General features: G+C 33.8%; 1 protein-coding gene across 4 annotated transcripts in view; it reads right to left on the reverse strand.

The window, feature by feature from the left end:
• CPEB2 (cytoplasmic polyadenylation element binding protein 2) overlaps window positions 1-24,388 on the reverse strand; it is a 52,656-nt gene that overhangs the window by 16,040 nt on the left and 12,228 nt on the right. For 2 of the 4 annotated variants that reach the window (XM_025051760.1, XM_025051762.1), the window contains 2 exons: window positions 11,781-11,831; window positions 3,673-3,696 (listed from right to left, as the gene is read on the reverse strand). In XM_025051760.1, the coding sequence (XP_024907528.1) occupies window positions 3,673-3,696; window positions 11,781-11,831 (75 nt within the window). The remainder of the gene's footprint in view (window positions 1-3,672; window positions 3,697-11,780; window positions 11,832-24,388) is intronic. The other 2 variants (XM_025051761.1, XM_025051763.1) reach the window with 1 other exon arrangement.

Below are 24,388 nucleotides of genomic sequence, written 5' to 3' on the forward strand. Positions count from 1 at the left end.
AATATATATAGAATTAAACAGATATAGAACTGAATAAATAAGTATAGAACTAAATGGTTCTATAAAATTGCTGTTATTTGTTCTATAAAAGTCTGGCTCATTCACCAGTAAAGCCATCTAGGCCTGGAGTTTTCTCTGTGGGAAGCTCTGTCTTTAATAAAGTTATAGATTTTATTTCTTGAACAAATGCAGAACTATTCACATACATGTATGTGTATAAACATACCTATGTACACATAAATGAAAGGCAAATCAAAGTTTTGTAATAGAAAAAGGTATAAAGAGAAAATATAAAAATTAATATAATGTACTGTGAGATTCTGATCGTGGTGGTGAAGCTAATATTCATACATTAATAATTATACTTGACTTTCAGATTTTAGCCTTATTCTGGAAGCCCCAAATAAGGACATTTCCCAACATATCAATGGGGGGAGGCAGGAGAGAAAAATAAAACATTTGCATAAAATTAATCAACATATAGCTTGAAGTTAAGCATGGTTCTTTGATGTCAATGTATTATCCTGTACTTTTATTTACTGGATATTGTTCTAAATGTTAAAACGCAAAGCAGACTATATTAATTAAGCATAATCGTGAATTTTCTTCCCATCTTCTGAGATTGAGTGGCCACTGTGTTGAGGTAGCTAGCCCACCAGTACGATGGCACAATTTTTATTTAATATACAAGGATAAAAATATCTATCAAAACAAAAGAAGTAGGTCTGGGACTGAGCTCTCTCAAACATCAGCAGTTTAATCAGATAGAATCACTGACCAGGCGTGTTTCTCCAAAGAACTTAGAATGGAGCTATAAGGTTCATTCATCACTTAAAAATATTTTGACTCAATAATAGGTTTGTTCTTTCCTCATAGAGGATGAATAAGATACGTAAACTAAAAAAATCAATTATAATGTAGTACCCTACATGTCTTTGTAAATTAATTTCCAGTATATTTGCCTTAAAATTAAGTTCACTAAAATAATGTTTCTTTTGAAAATTGGTATGGCTAATTCTAAGTGTAGAACAGGTAGAGTCAGTCTTTTCAAGGAGGAGGGGTCAGTAAATTTTTTCTGTAAAGGGCCGTACATTCTCTGTTGCAGTTACTCAATTTTGCCATTGTTTATAGCTCCAAAGCCATTAGACAAAAAGTAAATGAATCTATTCCAATAAAATTTTTTTTTTTTTTACAAAAACAGGAGGCTTGCCATGTGGATCATACATAGTTTGCTGATTCTTGTCTTAGGGTATTACACTGGATTTTTTTTTTTTCATGCTTTGGAGATTTTGACTATTCTCTGATAGTTACCAAAAGTGTTTATCAAAGATAAAGTATTTCAACCTTGAATTCATCATAAAAGGATTTGGTAGTGGTAATATTAGGGGGTATGTCCATATGCTAGCAACTTCACAAGATTGTTTATGAGTCAAATGAATTCAATTAAATCTAATCAAATCAGAAAATCCTGGGTCACTTAAAGCGATACATAGTATATGTTATTAATACTTCTTTATTTATTATAGCACATAAGTCGGAATGGCTAAAAAGTATGAATAAATCCAAACTCTCTAATTGAACTTCCATAGTTTCACTACCTTTAAAATTATTTTTTCTATCTTATTCCAAACTTTGGGTTTACCTACATGATATTCAGCATCATGAACTAAAAAAGTTCTTTATTTCTATCATTTAAAATATTCTATTTATTTTTATGCCATCTGGAACACAGTAGACCTTGAAATCTTTATTAAAAGGACAGATTGTAATAGAGAAATATTTTAGATTGAGATATTGCTTAAGTTATACTTCACACTTCCCTCCACAACCTCCACCTTACTGCAAACCCAGGCCAGTATGTTCACTTTCAGAATGGACTGGAAGAGACATTAAACAGACAATAAATACAAAAGATAGTTTTCCATATATTAAGGTCAGCTACTCATAGTTTTCCGCCTTCCTAATCCTGGCCCCTAGCAGCTCCGAAGTAGAAGTATTTGTGACTAGAGAGACACGTAAGGGAGGAGCAGGTTCCAACTGAAAAGCAGGAAAAGAAATCTTTGCTCTTCCTTAGTTACTTGCAGTATAATTCAGTGAGTCTCTGCCTAGGTTTAAAGGTGAGTTAGGCGGCAAGTAAGAAGAAAAAAAGAGTTCTTCCTAAACTGGCCTACAAAGTCAAAACGTCTTGTGAAACTAATACCGTTCACCTACCAGTGCACTGGTAAAAAGCAATGTCTTATTTTTGGCAAAAATTATATCAACTCAGTGTGACATATCGCACATGAACGGTAGATTTGGTATGTATGGGTTTACTTTTTTAGAAAAATGACTAAGTAAATGATTAAATGCAGTTCCTTTAATGGACCAAATCTAAAACACAAAGCCCATAAAAGGGGGTCCAAAAGGGGGTCCCCCTTGGTGGTTAAAAGATTATCAGTCTATATTCTCCTCTCGGTGGCTCATAACAATCTTTAGAAAGTTATTTGGCCTCAGTTTTCTAAGTCCTGAATTTCAACATCTCTAATTTTTTAGTTGGAAAAGTAAAGAATCAAATTTAGTCAATCATTTGAAGAAAGCAGATTCCAAAAATAAAGTTAAATTCAGACAATGTAAAATACAAAACTGGAGATACTACTTAAGAATATAAAATACTAGTTTCTGTCATCTGTGGTGGCAAATGCTTTTGCTTGTTTTCAAAGTATGTGCACTCATAACAGATAAAAAGAAATTGAAGCATTCTCACACATATAGAAAATGTATCAAAAGGCACTTTTATTACTGTCTGTCCTCCATGTCTCAAGGGAGATTCTGGAGGTCAAGGAAAACCTACTTAGTTTGACACTTAAGACAACTATAGAAATATAATTATTGCTCACTTAGAGAATAATCTAGTGCATGGTTACTTTGTTTCTCATCCCATCTACCTTTCTCCCTTCTCATATTTTGCATATGAAAAAAAGATGCTAAGTTTAAACCACAGAAAATGTCAGCTGCTTTCCTAGGAACTTTAATAGTCCAGCATCACAGTCCTAGCTTTTCCATAAGGTAATAAGCCCGAGGACAAGACTGTTGTGGGAGAGAGAGAAAGTGTGCGCGTGTGTGCGTGTGTGTGTGTCTGTCTGTCTTAGAGCGGGGCTGAGGGAAAAGGATTATATTCTTAGAAGACAGAGAAATATTAGCGATATAACATCTATATATTAGTGTTAACAATAATGTATTTGGTATTTATTATTTGCAACTGGGTCAAACACAGAACTAATAAACTAGAGTTGTAAATTATATACTATAGATAAGACAACCAGTTATAAATTTAGAGAATTGAAAAATCATATCGTATGCCACCTTCACTAGTATTTATTAAACATATTTCTTAAGCAAACTATAAATGACAGATTTATTTTTTAAAAGAGATAAAAATAACTTTTTAAAAATAGTTAAAATCTGGAGGTTTAAAAGGGATGATTTTATTAAATAACCATATTAGTATGAAAATGTGCTTTAAAGGTTAAGAGATTTAGGATTCAAAACTTTGACAATACGTGCTCAAATCAAGATACAATTCTTCTGTGAGTTTTCAGACATTACATAATAAATCTTGGAAAATTAATTACAACATTGATCAGTAAAACCCAATTAGAAACAGTTATACCATAGCAAACAGAAATGCATTACCTCGTCTTCGCCCATAACTCCTTGCTGCATGTAAACAAAGGACAAATTGTAAAATGTCAGAACTAAAATAAGCCCACATATACAACTACTTGTGATATGAAAGCTATGTGGGCATCTGGAAATTAATGCTACTTTGTTTTCAGAGCTACAACAATGTTACCATATAACATCTGCGTGATGTTTTACAATTTACAAAGCACTTTTATTATATACATCATTTAAACTATATAAAAACTGAAATTAACAGGAAATATACAGTTTATTCTCATTCATGTTAAAATTCATGAATATTTGTTTCATTACTTCAGGATAGGAATATGTAACACTTTACAGTTAAATAGCATCACATACAGTTTTTCCAATGAATGGGAACAACTTGAACTAAATACTTATTATTCTACTTATTAGAAAGAGTGATATAGCATATATAGTCCAATAAATAGCTATTCAGATCAAATTCACATTATACCAAGCCCTGCATGAAAAAGTACTGGAAGACACAGTAAAGGAATTAATCCACATTCAAACTTGCTTAGTTGAAGAAATGATTAATGATATCCTATAGCTAATGTCTTCTATTATTTTAGCACATTTTATAACACTATCTAAGTGTTTAAGTCTTTACTTCAGGAGGAGAGAGGGATTCAGATACAAATTATAATTATTCTCATCATAGAATAGTACATAGCTTAAACACTGAGAAAGTATAAAGTAAAAAAGCATTTCAATCTATGTTACTATCAGTTTACATAATTTTTTATGAAAAAAAATACTGCAATTTATTTTCCATAAGAAACTACTAATAAAATTGACATGTTGAGATAGCGCTTTTTCATAAGAAACTACATTTGATAACATTTAAGTTGAGATAGGGCTTAAATAACTCTTCCCCTTGAATGTGAGTACGCGATGAGTACTTTTACCCTGGAGTTAATATCTAAAACCAAGACAGTAAATAAAAAAATGACTCTTAAAATTCAGATCTTATTTAATGTTCATAGGCTTTTAGGCTTGGGAAAAATTTGATATTGAATAAATCTCAAATCAAAATATATATCAAAAGTTGTTAGAACTGTATCCCCCAAAGTATAAAACTTAAAGTTCAAAATAAAACATTTCACATCATTAAACGCATTTTAATTTTGAAGTTTTACAAAATATATTTTAAATTTTATGTTAAGGCTTTAATATAAACAAATATGTCTACAGGGTGAGAATACAGCATTAGTTTCCCTATAATAAAAAAGGGAATAAACAAACTGGTCAACTCTTGGTCATTTACACTATAAGAAATAAGTCAATAAATATAAGGCTTATATCAGAGTCTTTTACATAAAATAACTCATTTACATCTCTGCCATTCTATTGTCTTTTTTTAGCTATACAATCTACAGCTGATTTAACTTGTCCCTGAGTGCCAATTACCTCAAAGCTTTACAGATTTACCTGACCTGTATGGCTTACCTGTGTGTATATATATGGCTTATGTATATATATATACATGTATATGTATGTGTATATATATATGTACACATAGTTATACATATACGTATTATATATATATGTGTGTGTGTGTTGCATGTGTGTGTATCTATACACACACACACACACACACATAATTTACATAAAGCTTACCCAACCTTGGGTAAGTAGAGCTTAGTTTAGGATGAGGGTAGGGTGGAAGTGTCATTTAGAATTTTGTTATCTAGGTCTTCTAAGACTTATAAAGGCTTTAAAAAGACAGGGTCTCAAGGATATGGGATGTCAGCTGTGGAAATCAGATTAAAATAGGAATTTGTATAGAGCTAACAAGAACAGACTATAGAGAGTGAATTCTTTTTAGTCTTTAATGTTGTATTAAGCATAGAAATAGTCAGTATGGCCTAAAACACTTCACGGCACAAGTTCCAGGAGTTGGGCTTCCTGCTTATGCCTAGGCATGGTCTAATAATATTAATTCAATATAAACTTGCTTTGAGGCAACTCATTTATGGCTGTAGAGGGCCAAACACTTATAAACAAATGCAACTATTCTCATCGAGTTTAAATTTAAATGATGAATTATGAAGAAGTCATAATGTGGCACATAATTCTTGACCTATAGAGAAAATTAATGACATCGTAACCAGTTTATATTTAGCTGTTATGTTCTTAGCTGAGGCTACACAATACTAAAACAGTAAAAATAAATACAAATGTTCACAGCATCTTAGACTTCATTCATCTCATTCCTAGGCTTGAACACAATTATTCCAAAACTTTCTCCAACTATCTCATACCTGAGGAATTTTAGACTCCTGTAAAGAGATATTCCATTTATTTTTTGGACAACTCTCAGATTCCAGGCCTCCACATTACCAAAAATAGAACTGCCTGCAGATGAAGCTAATCCACGTGAAACCTTTCCTCTTCTCTGTCATGGAAATCACCAATCTGCTATCATCACGCTAAGCAATGTGTGTACTCACTTTCCTACCAAGATTTCTATGTGAATTTCTGGCGTTATGTTCTGCTAACTTTATAGGAAACCCCTAGTAAGAAAAAAAAATCATTAAATGACTATTCGTCATGTTTTAAAAAGATCTTTAAACAATATGCCCCTCCAAACTCATTCAGAATATGATTTAGGAAAAAAAGTGAACAATCTGTTGTATAAAATCTGTATTTAGAATGTAAAATTTCAGGCACATATATTTTATAAAGCATTCTAAAAATACTTCATACAAAAGTGAGAATTGGCAATTTAACATACATGTGTAATGATATATATGTGGGTGTGTATATGTACATGTATGTTAGAAGTATATGTTATATATATTTATATACATATCTTTTTTAATGAAGATAATAAGAAGGCTGTGAAAGATGGGTGTAGACCTTTCTTATACAAGTGGCTTTACAATTTGGTCCTGAATTACCAATAATAATATTAGGTTCTAACCGATAGCTACAAAAAATAAATAGAATAATTCTAATGTTCTCTTTAGGGTCTTTGTGCTCCTATGTATTGGCTCTTAGCTCAGTTGTGGTACATGAATTACTGCAGCTGGAAGACAGGACAGATAAGCGTACCAAATCAGCGGGAAATACTTAAAGGTTAAAGTTCTCTTGGTGTGAAACTAAAGAAATTCTTATTTCTTACTCTAAAAAGTTGAGCCAAAATCCAGGAAATATACCCAATCTCTCTCCCCGCTCCCCATCATAATCTTTTCGAGATCCAAAGTAAACCTGTTATCTACTCTATGCACTTCCATCAGCATAAAAAAAGAACTGACAGTATATTCAAGTTTCCTATTTTCATGACTTAATAGAGCATATTTAGAGTATTTGGTTTTCAGGAATACAGTTTCATTTCTGAGAAAATTTTCTTAATTAAAAGATACACATAACTTCTTTCTTCTCAAAAGTATACCAAGCTCTTGATCACAAACATGGCTGTATGTGGTTAATAACTGCAAATTTAAAACTAGCTTGCTAATACCATCTCCCTATACCTCTGCTCTACCTGTTCTCCTTTTGAGAAACCGTATGCATTAATAAAAATGTAAGCTATTTTCCTTGGGAGAGGGGTAAGGGGAGTCCAACACAACCCAAGTGGAAACAAACACTGGGGCGACACATCCCTTTGTATTGCTCCTCACTACTACGGAAAACAGAGGGTACTTTCTTGTGTGTTTTTTCACTACAGATAATAAAGTGTAAGATTTATGCACTCAGAAATATAAACATTCGAGTTGTCATTCTACCTGCAGACTGTACTTATTTGGCTTTTGGTTTTCAGACAACCCACCCATTCCTATGTAATGTGACTTTCCTAAAGTGCTTCTGGATGTTAAATTTGGACTCTTCTACAACATGTGAATTATTCAATAGCAGCAGTCTCCACCAGTCAATTCAACCTGATTTCTACTTGATTTGAGGAACATGGCCTGTTCAGAAGTAGGAGCTACTTACAGTTATATTTCTATGACATTCTTTGTAAAAAGTGTTTTTAAATCTATACAACAAACTTCATGAGACATATGGGTGTGGGATTATATCTTTTTCTGTATCTATGAGTTAACAGAGATTCAGTTAAAAATGTGCCAAAGGTACTTCATAGTATTACCTAGTCTGACCAACTTCCTGCCCTTTATCCCCTGTTCTGTTTATCCCTTACTTAAATGAATAATATCTAAAAGTAACCATAATGCTAATTGACTAGAAAGGTAGGATCATAAAACCTTACAATGTATGCTTTATCTACACAACTATGCTAATATTTATGTATTATTTTTAATTAAATGAACACAGGCGTAACACCACTGTAACATCACAGATTTCTGTCAGTTCTGTATTTTCTAAGGAATGACCTTAAATTGTAATAGTTACGCACTTATTTTAATGTGTATTTGTGCACCATCAAAAGTCATCTTCTGTAACACAAGGGGCAAGCACACCATACTTTAAGAAATTGCCTGAGAGTTATTTTGCTTTTACTGACCCCAAATTTGTCCCTATATAGCACCTTCCAAAAGGTTCTGGTTTGGCTTTCTGCAATAACATAAAATGAGACTTCTTTGTTCATTATATGTAACATCTTTCAAATAGATGAAAATATCTATTTGTCTTATGTCTTCTGTAATTTTATATTATCTAAAGTAAACAGATCCAACTCCGTCTATGCAGAAGGCATGATTTTTACTTTTTCAGTCATTTTTGTCACTGTTAATGATCACCCACTACCACAGATAAATTTTACTTTCAGGAACTGTTCTAAATACATACTTCACATGAATGAATTCATTCACTTCTCAGAACAATCCCCCTGAGGCAGGCAGCGTGCTGTCTTTTAGATGTAAAGAATCTGAGTCAGAGTGAAGTTAGGTAAGCTGCCCAAGGTCACACAGCTAGAAATAGCAAACCTGAGTTTAAACTTAGATAACCTGACTCCAAAGTCTGTGCTACCAACCACTATGAACTACTGGAAACCACCACAAAAAATACTAATGTATAATTTATTACCAAATATTGATTTTCAAAGTCAATAATATTAGCTATGCTTATTGGTTAAGTAATAGAACTTCTTCAATCAACTGCCTAAAAGTGAGTTAAATCTGTGACATACTAAAAATGTAATGATTTAAAAAGCAGCTCTGTATATGGACATGCTGCAATTATTTTAATCAGTCAAAAATATTTAATAATAATTTAGTATAGGCAGAGGCTTGGTATTAACATCATTTAATTCCCATTTTCTCGGGGAGACTACATGCAAGAATATAGTTGAATTACAAGCAATTAAAAAGTAGCTCAAAAAAATTTTCCCCTTACTTTTTAAGAGACTTCGATGTCTAAAAATATTATTTAAATCTTTAATATTCAATTACTTCTTTATCCTATAAATATACTCAATTTTCTGATTCTTGCGTCCCCTCTTAACGAATGATCTCGAAAAACAAAAGAAATTTTTTTCTCTTTGGATCAAATTGTCTCAATTGACCTAAACGCATTTTAATGTCCTAGTTTCATTATCTTTTATCTTCCCAGTTCCATACGAAAAAAAGTTCAGAATTTCCAGGATGGCTTACTGTACTGAGTAATGTACTACAGCCCTAAAGTGGCAGACTATGAAGAGTGCTCATGTCATAAAAAAGCAGATTTGTCCACAAGATGCAAATCTTCCCTGAAATAAAATATGCTTGTATCCATTACATGATGAAACTTTCTAATATCTAGATTATTTATGAAGGATTTAAGCAACTGATGAAAATATTTATGAAGGATTTAAGCAACTGATGAAATCAATTAGCTTAGTAATGTTTAACGTAATCAAAAGTGTAAATTGTAAAAACTGTGGCTACTAGGCTCTTTCCTCACACATAACTGACGTATTCTATTGTGATTACAATATACTTCTGAATTATCCTACTTTATTACACATTTAGCAATCTAAGAACATCTGTGAATGATTGCAGAGATTATCTCAGAGTACATACATTCCTTCCTTCAGGTGGATTTTAAGAGAATATGTGAAACATTCACAAATTCAAGATTTTCAATTGAATTGCTTTTTTAGAAGTTATAATAGAAATATGAATGATCCTATGTAATACAAAGAATGTTTCAAAAGAAATGTAAGGAAGGATCAATATATAAGTAATGTATTTACTGTTACCTAAACCTATCATTTTAGAATTCAAGCCCCAAGAATAATAAAAATTGTGATCCAATTTTATTTTTGCAAATTCAATTTCAACAATATAATTTTTAATCATAGATTTAGGGGATAGAGACCAGCTACCCAAATGCTTTGTTTTTAACCCATTTCCCATTTAGAAGAAAAAGTGCAGCTTGCTGCGGTGTTAATTAATTTTTTCATAAACACACTCTTTGAGGTTGAAACAAATCTGACTGGTTTTCAATGTGAAAATAAAACAGAATAACTGTCTTGGAGTTATTTCTAAACAGAATGTGTCTCTAATCCTAATGTAACGGAAATATATACATAAATCAGATTCATCAAATGAATCTTTGGCTAACAAGTGTTTGAGAACGATGTTAACATCACACGTAGGAATGCTACGTTTGCTAGGATTTGACATTTTTAGCGATCAAGAATTACATTTTTTAAATGGAAACACTATGACTAAAAACAGAATGCTATAAATAGAATGATGTCATTTGTTTCCAAAGACTATCGCTATACTGGAATGATGTGAAAACAACAAGAAAAGTGAGATAGTTTGTGGCAAACTTTGGGGGCGAGGTTAGGACTGTGATCTGCGAGTTATCTTGGGGTAAACGCTGCAGCCGCAAGCACCACCTGAGCATTCTCAGGACAAACAGGAAATGGGTTAATTTTGTGGTAGGAAAAAAGTTGAAGTCCTGGAATATAACTCCCAGGAATTTTCTGGTTAAAGTCCATGTAAACACAGTGATTCATTGACTTCATCAATATGGCGTACAGGATCACTGTGAGGTCTAGCGCAGACATGGCTTCAGCCTAGAGTGTATGGTTTGGCTCCAGTGTTATTACCTTGCCAATTCCATCTTTAAGCATCCTTAACAATCCTCCCTAATAGATAACCCAGTGCTTAGATCAAGCTGCCATGTGGTGGGCAACTCAATATGCAATGGGCAAACACGGAATGAACCAATCACCTCACCTAATACTTTGCTTTTTCAATTTTTCTCTCATTCCAAAATCCTATCCACCTTGACAATCTCTCAGGTGGCCTGGACTTTACTCCCACCTTCTGTTACTACTGTCTTTACTCAACATTAGTTCACACAGTCTAGCTCTATAGTGGCCTTTTTTCAGCCTTTGTCCTTCAATTTCACTGCCATCTTTTTTCAATGAAGCTTTAGTTGAAATACAAGAGTCAAGCCATTCTAATAATAAAATTATGTATTTTAAAGTAAATACTATTTCTATTATTACTTCTTCCTACTTTCTGCTCATTACCCACCCTTTGATTTAATAATACCTTTGTGAAGGGTATTTTAATCCTCCATGTTTACTCCCACAGCTATGGATGTATTTAGTGCTGTGACTCTCTGAACACGATGTTTGTTTAACAGAAAGAAAACAAACTTTAATGAAAGTTTGTTTATTTATTTTCTAACTCTGGTGAACTTCATGTTGTAAACTTTCTAGTTACAATAAATTAAGTTAATGTGACTCCCATGTTTATGGAATCTCCAGTTTATTCCTTAGTTGAACATGAGCACAGGTGCTATTCTAAGTAACACATTCTATGTACTTTGCAAACGTCACCTCATTTAATTCTTGAAATAAACCTTGGGAAACTAAAGTTCACAGACATTACTTGGCCAAGGTCATATCGATAAACTGGAAAGTCAATATTCAAACTCAGGACTGTCTCCATAACCTGTGATCACTGAATTATATATAGCATACTATTACAAAAAGACTTCAATGACTGCTTTGCTAGTTAGAATACACTCAAACTCCCAATTCTGCCTTCTTTAGAGGAGAGCTGTAACTTTATTTATATACTTACAAAATGACTACCGTGTCTATAGGGAAGGTTTAGATAAATGAATTCAATTATCTTTATTTACAGAAATCAATTGGAAAAATAAAATGTTTTTATACAACTTACCATTTAACATCAACAGATTGTCAGTTCCTGGATGTGGATAGCTCAATCGACCTTTAAAAAGACAGGAAAGGAAACTTTGAAGATTATTGAGCTATTTGAAAATTGAAAAAGAGAAAGGGGTGAAAGGAGAAAATTATTGAGCACATTTCTTAAGAACTAAAAAGGTAATGTTTAACTCTGTATATTAACTAAAATTATCTTTGAAAACTGAAAACAAAAACAGTTCACCTTAGTTCCTAGATCATAAGAGCACAATGTGATTTGGGAGCAACAACTATAGAATAAAGCCCATTTGTTTTTGAAACTTAAAAACAGTTTAGGTATCTTAGTCTTTCAAACTTAATACAGAATGTGCAAACTTCTTAGTATTTTCAAAGCTGTTGATAATTTTCTCTACGGATCTCTTTTCCTAAAATTAAATTTGAGGGAAAAGAATTTCTATTCCAAAATAAAAATATAACCAAAATATTTTTAAAAAGTAGTAAAAAGTCAACATGACTTGCTATTTTAATTTGGTATCATTTTATGTAGTTGTATTTAAATAAATTTAATAAAAGCACCTTAACTATAACTTGTTCAAAGTTTAAAAATGATAAAAAACTAAAATCAAAAAATAAAAATATTAAAGCTTAGGAGCATAGTAGTATAGTCTTTCCTTTGAGTCATTCTTCATTAAGAGCTTTGCATTTACTAATTGCAGAAAGGACAACAGTATGGTATTCTGCTATGGAAAGAAAAAAAGGTAGGCATGAACATATTGTGGTTTACCTAGCATTTTTACATTGTAACACTTGTTAGACTAGATGCCAACAGCAAGGATGATCGTTTTTAGTCCATCAAAATATAGGATTTTTCTCTAATGCCTTACTCTCTCATAGACTGTTTGAAGGTACATTAAAATCCATTTAGAAATCTGCTAAAAATTAAATGTCTGTGAGATTGCATTTTAGCAACTTTCAGCACAGGCTCTTTAAAAAGACATTAGAAAAGCATGTAATGCATTGCCACCAGAAAGGTGACCAATAAATATCTGAATGAATCTGATATGATTAGTAAGGAGAATAGACTAACTGCATCTACCTTTACCATCCTTGCAAGTACTCTACATTTCTAGGACCCTTTATTATGTCCAAATATCCCATACAAGACAGAGACTGTCTGGTAGCTTTTGATTTTATTATGAAGTTAAAGAATCTGATCATCTAACAATGTAAGAGCAAGTGGCAAAGATAATCCAATTTTGACATTAAAATACATATATATTAGATAAATATACAGATATAAAACTATACCATGTACACATACATGCACATTTCATTGTAGCTAATTTTACTAGAGCATACTTTGTTTTCAGACTCCCCATAGTTAAACAAAATAAATGTTACTGTCCTTCAAAAGATGATTTATCACCTCTTATTTACTCCTGAGTTTCATGCAGTACGACATTATTTAACTAAATCATCTCTTAAAGTTGCCATACTCTAAAAACAGAAATGTATTTATTGCTGTGAAACCTTAGTATGGAGTGAGAAATAGAAGAGCACGTACAGAAGGTACCAGATACAAGGAAAGAGGAAGCAGAGCTTTCCTGAACCGGATTCCAGCAGCGTGGAGCACTACCTTCTCTGAAGTACCATAGCTTATTTTGGAAATATGCCTATTTCTGTGCATCTTGTCTCAGATGACCAAATTTGGAGAACAATTAAAGGCCAATGAAATAATTACTGTTATTTCTGACTTGAGATTGAAAACCAAAACTATGAGAGTGGCAACCTTTGCTGATGTTCAGTGGAACAAGTTCATTAAGCCTTGCAGAGCAACAGGGTTAGGAGGTCGAGATTATGAGTGCGATACAGTCTCTGTTTATGAAGCAGTAGCAAAGACAGATGCACATATACAATGTCAATAAAATCTGTCAAGTGTGAAAAGGGTTATGTATGGAATGCTATATAAAAAAACAAAGGCATATTTAACCAAGTCCAGGGATTCAGGCAAGACTTCCCAGAAAAGTAAACTGAGCAAAGCCTTCAGCCTCGCACTACTTCAGAAGACACTCAACTTCCAATTGACACAGATTCACTGCTCACTTTATTTATCCCAAGACACAGGGAACAAGATATATTCATTGCTGACAGTCTTTTGACATCTTGGCTCTGAAAGGACTTAAAAGGCATATAATAAGTGGAAAGTTCAAAAGACAGATACTTTTTTGCAAATGGACATATATTTGTATATATGTTCTAAAATGTTGATCTCCAAACTGGAAAATTTCTCAGTGTAACTAAAATACTCAAAAATGAAATAAGCAAATTTAGACTATTTAAAAATTATCCAGTTACTTCTCCTCTACGACAGTGAAACTAATAACACAGCTTTACAAGTTAACTTTCACAGTTATATTTTACTTAGGATAATATTAAAACTACTTTCATTAAGAACCTGCCAATTGACAATAATGACTAACATCTGAGGGCTTACTATGTGCCGGGAGCTTTCCTAAGTTCTTTACAATCAATTATTTAACCCTCACAACAGTCCCATGAGTTAGGTACTGTTATCTTCCCATACGAACATGAAGACATTGTGCTATGACAAGTGAAATAACTTGCCCAAGGTTACACCACTGACAGCTCTGACAGAACTTGAACCTAGGCAGTTTGGCTCCATATTCTTAATCACTATCTTATTAAAAAAATCACAGAATTATTGTATAGCATATTAGATAACTTGTGCTTTAACACAGAAAAAAATAGAAAAAATACATTGTTATAAAACCAATTGTTCCCTATTGTCTAAAAGGCCTGTGGTACAGAGACCGGTAATTGTGTACTAACACCTGTTCCTGTTAATAATGGGACCCCCAAATGTTACACAGGTACAGGGCTGCACAGAGTAAAAATACAAAATTTCTCAGTGTCATTACATGTGCCCATGTGTGTAAGAACTGACCAATGGGATGTAAAGGAAAACTGGGAAGTACAGTTTCTGGGAAGTATCCTTAAAAGGGAAGATCTTCTCTTTACTTTTTTTCTGCTTGCTGAAATGCAGATGACATGGCTAATGTGAAGCAGCCATGTTAGATCACGAGGCAGATGCTGGGTGTTAAGGACAGCAGTCATGAATATCACCAGAACACTTCGAGGAGGGCTATGTTGATGTAAGACAAGTAAATGTCTACTTTGCTTATGAATTTTCTGTTGTCTCTATCCATCTTACAAGTAATAAATTTGGACAAATTGCTTATGTAGTATTGTAAAAGTATCATAAAGTATAATAATTTTATGATGATTTTAATATATCTATGAATAATGGGTATATATAACCTCTTGGCAGATCTTTTACATTACAATATGAAATTTAAAATAAATAATTTTGAAAAAATACATATTTATTCTTAGGAGTCAGTGAATAATTAGAGAACCTATGGTAGCTTAAAATTATCTTATTAGTCTGTATGATTTTAATAGTAATTTGTACAATACATATATCAGAGACAATTCATTTTAGCCTTTTTAGATGTATATTTGAGCAACAGAAAGCACTGAGAAATATAACAACTGCATATAACTTATCACTTATACAAATTACCAGTTACTAAAATTTTAACAAAGCAGTATTTAAAGGCATGCAATAAATTAAGCCAACATTAAAGACTATTCATATAAACATAAATAAATATATACATGAGTTCTTTCTCCAAATTAATTTCTTACTACCAATAAAAATAACTTATTAAATGGTGATGATAAAATAATAACATTTCTTATGTCACATGTACTTGGACTTGACTTTTTTCTCCACGGCCTCCCTAAGTGATATTATCTACCACCAAAATTCATACATCGTCTCTAAGCAGATGACTCCCACATTTATATCTCTAACTGCAACCTCTCTTCCTCAACCCCATACTTCCCCAGAGAAGTATACAGCAATATCTCCCATCTGGATGCTCATCCTAAAACCTTTGGTTAACTCTACTTCTCACTTTGTGTACAAATCTGTTGTCAAATCTGCTGCCTGCTCTATTATCAACACAGACCCAAATTTGCTTGCTCTTCACCAGCTCCTTCACTGTTTCCATAAACTTAGCCATCCCCATGTCTTCACAGTCTACTAGAATAACCTAACAGTCTAGTGTCTATTCAGCATCCTATGTGATCCTTTTAAAACCTAAGTCAGCTCATGTTGCTCTACTGCTCAAAACCCTCCTACACTTAAATATCTGGCCCTTCGTCCTCTCCCATTCAACCATGCTGGCCTCTTTGCTCTTCTGTAAACATGCCAGCTATAGTCTCATTTCAGGATCTGTGTATTTCTTCTTGCTGCATAAAATGCATTTGCCCAGATAATGACCAAAACTTGCACCTCTCACTTCATTCAGGTCATGAAGAGATGCCAGCAGACCATAAAACAGCAGCTTCTTTCTCTCTCGCCTTGACACTGTTTTTTCTTCACAGCCCTGATTCTCTTTCTGTCTATCCTTCATTAAGACAGAAGATCCATAAGGACAGGTCTTCATCTTTTTATTCTCTACTGTATCTCTAGCAGCTAAAGCAGAGCCTAGTGTCTAACAGGCTCTCAAATATTTGTTAATGGATGAATGAAATATCTCATTCCATTAGGTGAACCGTGAACTCAATCGAAAGCACAGGACCTAAATATGTGTTTTATGTGGGGCATAGGAAGGACATTCTCTAAGTAAGTGGAAAATTACAGAACAAGTTTTTGTCAGTTCATTCTAAATCCTTTATGCATGGGGAAAGGAGGAAGACAAGTCCTCCTATTTTGTTCTTTGCCAAGATAAATTTTCCCCTTTTCCATAACCATTTTCTTTTCTCTCATGAATACATCCAAAAAATGATCTCAAAAGCCCCAATATTCACAGTTAATGATACCAACCCATTCCTCATTAGTGATGAGAAAATGCTAGAGAACAATGCCACATGTACTGCCAACTCTTTTTAATAGGGGGGAAAAAGCGCCATTTAAATTACTTATTAGAATCATAAAAGATGTTGGGTTAGAATTAACACTAGACAAATTAATAATACAGGTAGTATGGTGCAGTGGTTAACAACTCAAACTCAAGAGCTACTGAGTGTCACTACTTGGTAGCACTGAAACTTGGGTGAAGTGCCATAGTCCCCCAAGTGTAAAATAAGAGTAAATATTTACCTCTTAGTTGTGAGAATTTAAGTTAATACATACATGTATAGTTCTCAGAACAGTGCATGGCATATATCAAGTGCTTAACAGATGATATGTGTGATGTGTTATATATATTGTGTATATATATACACACACATATATACACCTTTAAAAAACATCTAGTACTTCCTTCTTATGTACTTTAAATAAAGCATTGTTCCCATTAGTTTGGTAGATTTTTCTAATATTTTTTCACAGTCTACCTTTCACCTTTATTTCCAAATCCAATTAGGAAAAGAAAAAAGTGGTTCATAGACAGTCTGGTAAAACCCACTGAGAATGTGGTCACTACAAGCCTTGACAAACTCCAGTCTCTGCTCAGATCCAAGGGGCAGGACAATCATCCCCGACTTTACTCCCAAATCTCGATGCATGCCTCATAAAAGCCTGAGAATAAGATCTTACAGACGTAGAGCAGACCCTTAGATCCAAAGTACTAGATCTCAAGAGCATGAAAATCACTCCTTGCCTGTGTCTAATAAAAGCCATTAATCTACTCCAGGAAAATTAATCTAGTTAACTCTTGATCAGAATTCCATCATAATTTTTTCGCCTAATAATTACTTACGACTTAAAAATTTTTATCTAATTTATAATAGAAAATAAACTAAGAAGCATCAAGGAATACAGACTATCGAAAAGTTTGTTTTGAGTAAAGTATAATTGCAAAAGAAAAGCAATAACAAAAAACTAAAGTCAATCATCGAGTAAGATAATGTATTATCATAAAGCTATTACAATAAAACTGGTACTAGTTAAGATATATGCAATAAATATTAAAATCAAGTTGAAATAATGGTTTCAAAACTTTAAATTGTAAAAGGGTTTAAATGAAAATAATATTAAGAATAACAAATAAGAGATCAAACATTGCCAGTGGCAGTGAAAAATGGCATAAAACTTAAAAATAATCTGGTAATATATGTGGAGAGCCTCAAAAACAATTGTATTAAGTCTACTTTATGGAAATAAACACAAAAGAGCTCACTAAATTTTATTTAAAAATTTGAAATACCTAAATGTTCAACTGTAGGCAAATGGTTGCATATAACTTTTTTATAAGTAATTTAAAAGTTATAAATAAATAAAAACTTGAAAAGTATGAGTACTTTTGGAAAAATGTTTAATCTTTAACCAATAACTATTTGTCTGACACTTTGATTGATGTTGATAAACATAAAGTATAAAACAAAGGTGGTCATTGGTTCCATGACACAGTATCCTATGAAAAACATATACAATAAAAAAAAAAAAAAAAAAAAAAAAAAAAACCAAAAAAACTACTGAACTCAAAATAATAAGTGAGAAAGTTACTCTGATTAGAACGAACTTTGATTCTTTAACAGTCTTTAACAAAGTACTATTGCTTAGGAATTTTGGGGAGGTTCCCTAAGGGGATAAGGTGACTAGGGATTATAGAAACTTCCCATTGAAAGTAGGACTGAATACATGTGTTCATCACCATTGCTTTTTGAAACTCCTAAAATGACAGTGCAGAAATTATAAGGTGGCATAATCTCATTAGGACAAAGAGATGTCAATAGGATCACTGAATAAACATGTCAAAACGTTTTTGGAAGCTGTGAACATGAATGGTTGAGGGGTAACTGACTTGTAAACCAGAAATCACTGAAAACACTGAAACCCAAACTGGTGTGTGCATGGGGAAGACTATTAAGCATCAAGCCATTCACTGTAGCAGACAGCTGGAAAGGTTCAGAAATAAGAGGCTCTGAATATCACTGAGAGTAGATGTGGGTTGGAACTGAAAACAGGACAGCTGATGACTGCTTGTTAGTTTTTACATGAACCAGGGAGACACAAGCCTCTTCTTTGGTTCTTCTGAGTATGCTAGCAGCCAGGCCTGTGACTCTCAGACAGAAGAATGGAAAAGACTTCCGGGCCCATTTCCAAGGCAGAAAGAAAAGACCTAGCTAACAGACACCGTGAGAGTTCCACCTGACTGGCTTACAGCAACACTCACTAGTTTATAAGCCCAACTACATACACAGAGCTTCCAATCACTATTTTTGTCTTTTCTTTAAAAAGATTTATAAGATCTTTGATGAAAGCCTCTAGCATGAGCAAAACAAAAACAAATAGAAAAGAGAAACTTAGAAGAAGCATAAACAATGTAATGATATGGAAAAATAATCTTCAAACATTGCAATATAGTGTTTAAAGATAGACACACCAGTGAAATAAGACCAAAGAAGAATAGAAAAATTTTGAGAATTTTTTAAAAGAGGGCCTTAAAAGTTCTCCAGAGAAAATTTATCTTAACTAAAAAAAAAAAAAAAAAAGAAAAATCAATAGAAGGGTTAAAGAAGTAGAGATGAGGAAATTTCTCCAAAAGTAAAACAAAAAAGATAAATAGAAAACTGAAAAGTTGATAATGAGCATAGGTTTAATATCTGAAAAACAGGCATTTCAGAAAGAGGTAATATAAAAATTAGAAGAGAATTATAAAAAAAATAAAAAATTTCCAAGAACTGAAGGAAATTAATATCTGAATTAAAAGGGCTCAATGACCCTGCAGCAGAAGAAATAATGGAAGCAAGGCAGGCAGAGCCCCACCCTAAACACAGCCTGAAAGACCGATATCTCATTCACATAAAATTTCAGAGCCATAAGCATGAAAATATTCGAAAAGCTTGTAGAAAAAAAAGCCAAAAATTCAAAAACATGAAACAAGGCAATCAAGTATACAAATGAACAGGTTTCAGAATGGTATTATAGTAACTCTGGATGTAGCAATGCTTTTAATATAAATTACTAATATGTCATTCAACAGCAACCAATCATCTTACAGAATAAACATGTTTTCATACATTTTAGGGTCTCAAAATTGACATCCGATTTGAAGGAAGGTGCTGTAAGACAGGCTCGATAAAACAAAGACCTGTATCACTAAGAAAGGACATGGCGATCAGGACATGGGTTCTACAGGAAAAAAGAATTCTCAAGATTAGCAAAGTCCCAAAATGATGGTTATGGAGAACTACAACAAGGATGCCTCCAATGGCAGGAAAAACATCAATCCAGATGATTATTTGATGGTTTTACATGTATTGAGAGAAGCTTTTGAGTTCTATTAATACATTTTGGGATGAATTAGTGACAACTACTTTAAGACAACTAGGCAGACAAAGCAAAAGAGACAACGATTAATTCCAGAAAAAACAGTTACATGAAAAAGAACACATGGCAGTATAAAATGTACATGGTTCATCTATGAATATTATTTGCATTATCGTGGTAATATACTCTCTAATTTAAACAAAAGTTGTCCTATAATCATTTTGAGAAGTCAGAGCAGGGCAAGTGTTGGGAGATGGGTAAGTCAACAGAAAATACCTAAGATGCAGAATTATAAAGCATAAGTATATTGTTTACAATGACATTAGGTCCTAAGAAAGATGCTTCATGGTGAATAAACAGGCTTTTAATAAACACATATGTGCTCTAAGTAAATAAATGTGATTTTAATAAATTTCATTGCCATTTCTACCTGATGTGTTTGTTTTTTAAAAAAGAAAAACTGCAGTCTGTTGTAACTCAAATCATTTATACATTCAGTGATACTTGGAAGAAATAACTATGTTCTCAAATTTTATAATACTGTTGCTAATTAAGACAACTACCTAAGAAGAAATAAACAAAAGTTAAAAATCTCTATCCATGATACCATATTTTAAGTAAGTTTCTAAAACAAGAACTTTTATAACCATATTTTCATAATTTCCTTTTCAATCTACAGATATTCTCACTGATGACAAAAGTTAAACTCTTATAAACTCTTACTTTCCTTAAGATGAACTAAATTCTGAGAAGTTAGAGGGTAAAATATTAAGGTATTAGGTTTATCGCAACAATGATCATCTCTTAAAGTCAGAATGTATTTAATAAAATGTATATGGCTTCTATAAAAATATAATTTATCCCAAAGTTAATAATGATTTTTTTTCTTATCAAAGGCCAGCAGCAGTCTACAGGAAAAAGGAAAAAAAAAAAAATCAATGAAGTAAAGGGGAAATAACATGTAAATTCTACTTGCTTGTTTTAAAAATGAAAGGAATCGTTTTATTTAAAAACTGAAAGCATATACAGCAATCCCTCAATTATCTGTTTTTGAAGACATTCTAATGTACATGATTTTCATCTATTTTTGTTTTTAGCACTTGTGAAAATCTTGACTCCAGGAAACATAACTGGCTGAAAAGGAAAATTCGTCCTGAGAACTGCACCCCATCTGCCAGTAAGGCAGCGCAGTGTAGGGGAGTGCCGTGACTGCTTCCATACGTGTATTACCGGTATTAGTTTATTTTGCACTTTGCTATATTTTAATAAATGCCATCAACATGTTTTCAATTTTTCATGGATCGCTTTGACCTTGTTCTCCTGTACCAGAGTCTCTCCGAAACCTGCAGTGCGCAGTCTAAGAGCGGAGCCCTGACACCTGCACGTTCAACACGCTGTCAGAGTCTGCGGACCTCTGTCCAGCTCAAAAGTTCTTACGGTGTATATGTGAGTTCTCACACGAGAGACTTTCAAAACCTTACACAAGCTCTTCTGGGATGACTTTGTACTTCAATTTTATTTGAAGCCCGGGTGAGGAGGAGCAGAAGGAAAGGGAAAGTTAAAAGAAAGAGGCAAGGCTTTGTTTGGCACTGCCACACCGCTCGGCACCTCACAGAAGCAATCCTTACTTTCTCAGAGGTTATTTTCCTTAGAATAAGCAGAGATTCTTACTTCAGGGGCCTTAGAAAATAAAAGTTTAGCAGCCAGGTAATAATTGAAGCTAGATATACGAAAACACATAGTTAACAGAAAGTTTAAAGGCATCCACTTCCTCACATTTGTCGGCATAAAATCATGCTCTAAATTCTTTTTCCTGAATTCCCTTTAATTGCTCAGAGAACACTGGTAACAGCATTGTGACTTGCTGAGACAGATCCTCCCAAGAACTGTTATATAAACCACATTTCTTCCTACAGTGTTCAAATCACCTTTTATAAGCTGAAATTAAATTTTTTTGTTTGCCCTTATACTTTGGGGAGGGGTAAGCAATTTTTGGTAAAAATGCTTACACAGTAAGACCTTTTTGAAAATTGCTGAGGGCAGGGAGAGGAGAGCTTAACAATAATCACTGTTTTGTTCTATTGTTTGAAGCAGAATGAATCGACCCACACATACATAAAAAGATCACAAATTATTTAACACAGGTATGCAAATACAAAACTGCACAATCATAAAACTGTACCTGGCAAAGCAAGATTTACTTTAACTATGAAAAGAATCCACGTTTTTTTTTTTCCTCTTAAAAAGAAAACATTTGCCAAGAATCAAGACAGTCACCAGAAAATGGGATGTTAATGGTGAGAAACTACAGCAGAATAAACAAGACAGACTGGTCAGTGCCACTCATACTAAGGAAAGCACAAAATAGTGTGTCAGTGTTCACGATCGAGAGCAAAGGACAGCACACATCCCACAGGGCTGGCTGAGCAGTGTTATACCCCACCAGCATCAGGGTGCCCAGAAAGCTCTGTCTGGACGAGTCAGCCTTCTGCTCCTGCAGCGTGACAAGCGCTTCCATACGGCCTGGCTCCTTTGTCTAGCTGATACTTTCCTCCCAATATGTTTTCATCTTTGTGCTGCTTAAGGTTTCAGGTCTCAGCTTTCTTTATTCCACGTCTAAATTAGGTACTCGTTTCTCTCCACGTACTACCTTCCTAAGAATCTCTCTCCATACTATGTAAAATCTATCTATCTATATAGATATATGTCTATATGTATCTATATATACATAGATATATATATTACATTATATAAGGTGTCTCTTTTCTACATAGGTTATACATTCCACAAGAACACAGGGCGTGTCTGTTTCTTTCACACGATGCATATGGCCAGGGTCTAAGGACGCTGCTGGGCACACAGGTGGAAATAAAGTGCATTCGGAGTTCGTTCTCTGGCTGTGTTGCCATCACTTTTGTAGAGCCCCAACAAGACTAGACCCTTCCCACTTGCTATGCTAAACCCTAAAACCTTAACATTAAATAACAGAGGTTCCCTACTGACCTGTAAAAACCACTGGGGAGGAGGCAAATAGAAACGAGCTGTAGTAAAGTGTTCTGGGCTTAAGCAGGGATGGGAGGGTCCTTTTGTTGGTACTATTAGTTTTCACCCAGGCCAGTAACCCGCCACTGACTTTCTTTGGATTTCACAGATCTGCTTGATTGCTATTCTTTCTACTGACACTAACTCTTACCTTGAGTAGTTTCTCCTTCTCTTCAGAAGTAGAACTGAATGCAAATTTAGTTTCTGCCTTCCATCTCCATGGAAGCCAGCTTCCATGATGGGCTCCGCTGATCCTTCCTTGCCTCCTAGTAATCACATCTCTTGAGCAGCAGACCCTTCCCCAACTGAGCACAGCTGACCTACGTAGCCAGTACAATGTCATGAAATGACGGTGTAAGACTTCTGAAGCTAAGTCGCAGAAGACACCAGGGTATGCGCCTCAAGCTTATTTTTGCTCTGGGGGGATCCAGCAACTACACTGCGAGGACACTCCAGTAGCCCTGTTTAGAGGTCCATGTGGTGGTGAACTGAGCTCTCCTGTCAACGGTTTGCACTAACTTGCTAACTTGCCAGCCACATGAATGCGCCATCTTGGAAAAGAATCCTCTAGCCTGTCAAGGCTTCCAACGACTGCAGCCTCAGCCGGCATCCTCATCAGATCCTCAGCCAAGAACCAAGCAGCTCAAGTGCTCCTGAATTCTCACCCACAGAAATTGTGTGAGATAATAAATGTTTGTTGTTGCTTTAAGCTGCTAAATTTAGGCATGATATGTTATGCAGCAATAGGTAGCTAATATAATCCTCACTCAAGTTCACAAAGAAAATTTTCTAGAAACTTTCACCATTAATATATAGGGAAACGAGAAAGTAAAATTTAAAAATTTTACCCTACAATTCTTTTCTTCTTTTCCATTAGATTCCATAAGGAAGACAAAGCAAATACCTGGTTATTTGAAAACACCTTAAAAGGATAAAATAAGATTCATTCTATTTTTTGGGAAAAAGAAAGAATTTCCTTGTATTAAATAGAAGACAAGATTTTCTGAAAGGAATGAACAGAGGAAAAAGAAGAGATGGGATAGAGGAGTGAAGTGCTGCCCTTAAGATCAGGAAAGGAAAAAAGGGAAAACAAAGCAAATTCAAGAATGAGTTTCTTCCATTTGTTACAACCTTGCTTTAGCAGATTTGAGTGCCCCGTACCCACCCACCCAAAGAAAACACGGAATGATTAGAGTATGAGAGGAAGATATACAATATGATACCAGAGGCGGGGGAGTTTGTGCTGGTAAAGAAAGCAAGAAAAATACTGCAAGTGG

The sequence above is a fragment of the Pteropus alecto genome, unplaced genomic scaffold (genome assembly GCF_000325575.1).
Source record: "Pteropus alecto unplaced genomic scaffold, ASM32557v1 scaffold5, whole genome shotgun sequence".
In the NCBI taxonomy this organism is placed as follows: domain Eukaryota; kingdom Metazoa; phylum Chordata; class Mammalia; order Chiroptera; family Pteropodidae; genus Pteropus; species Pteropus alecto.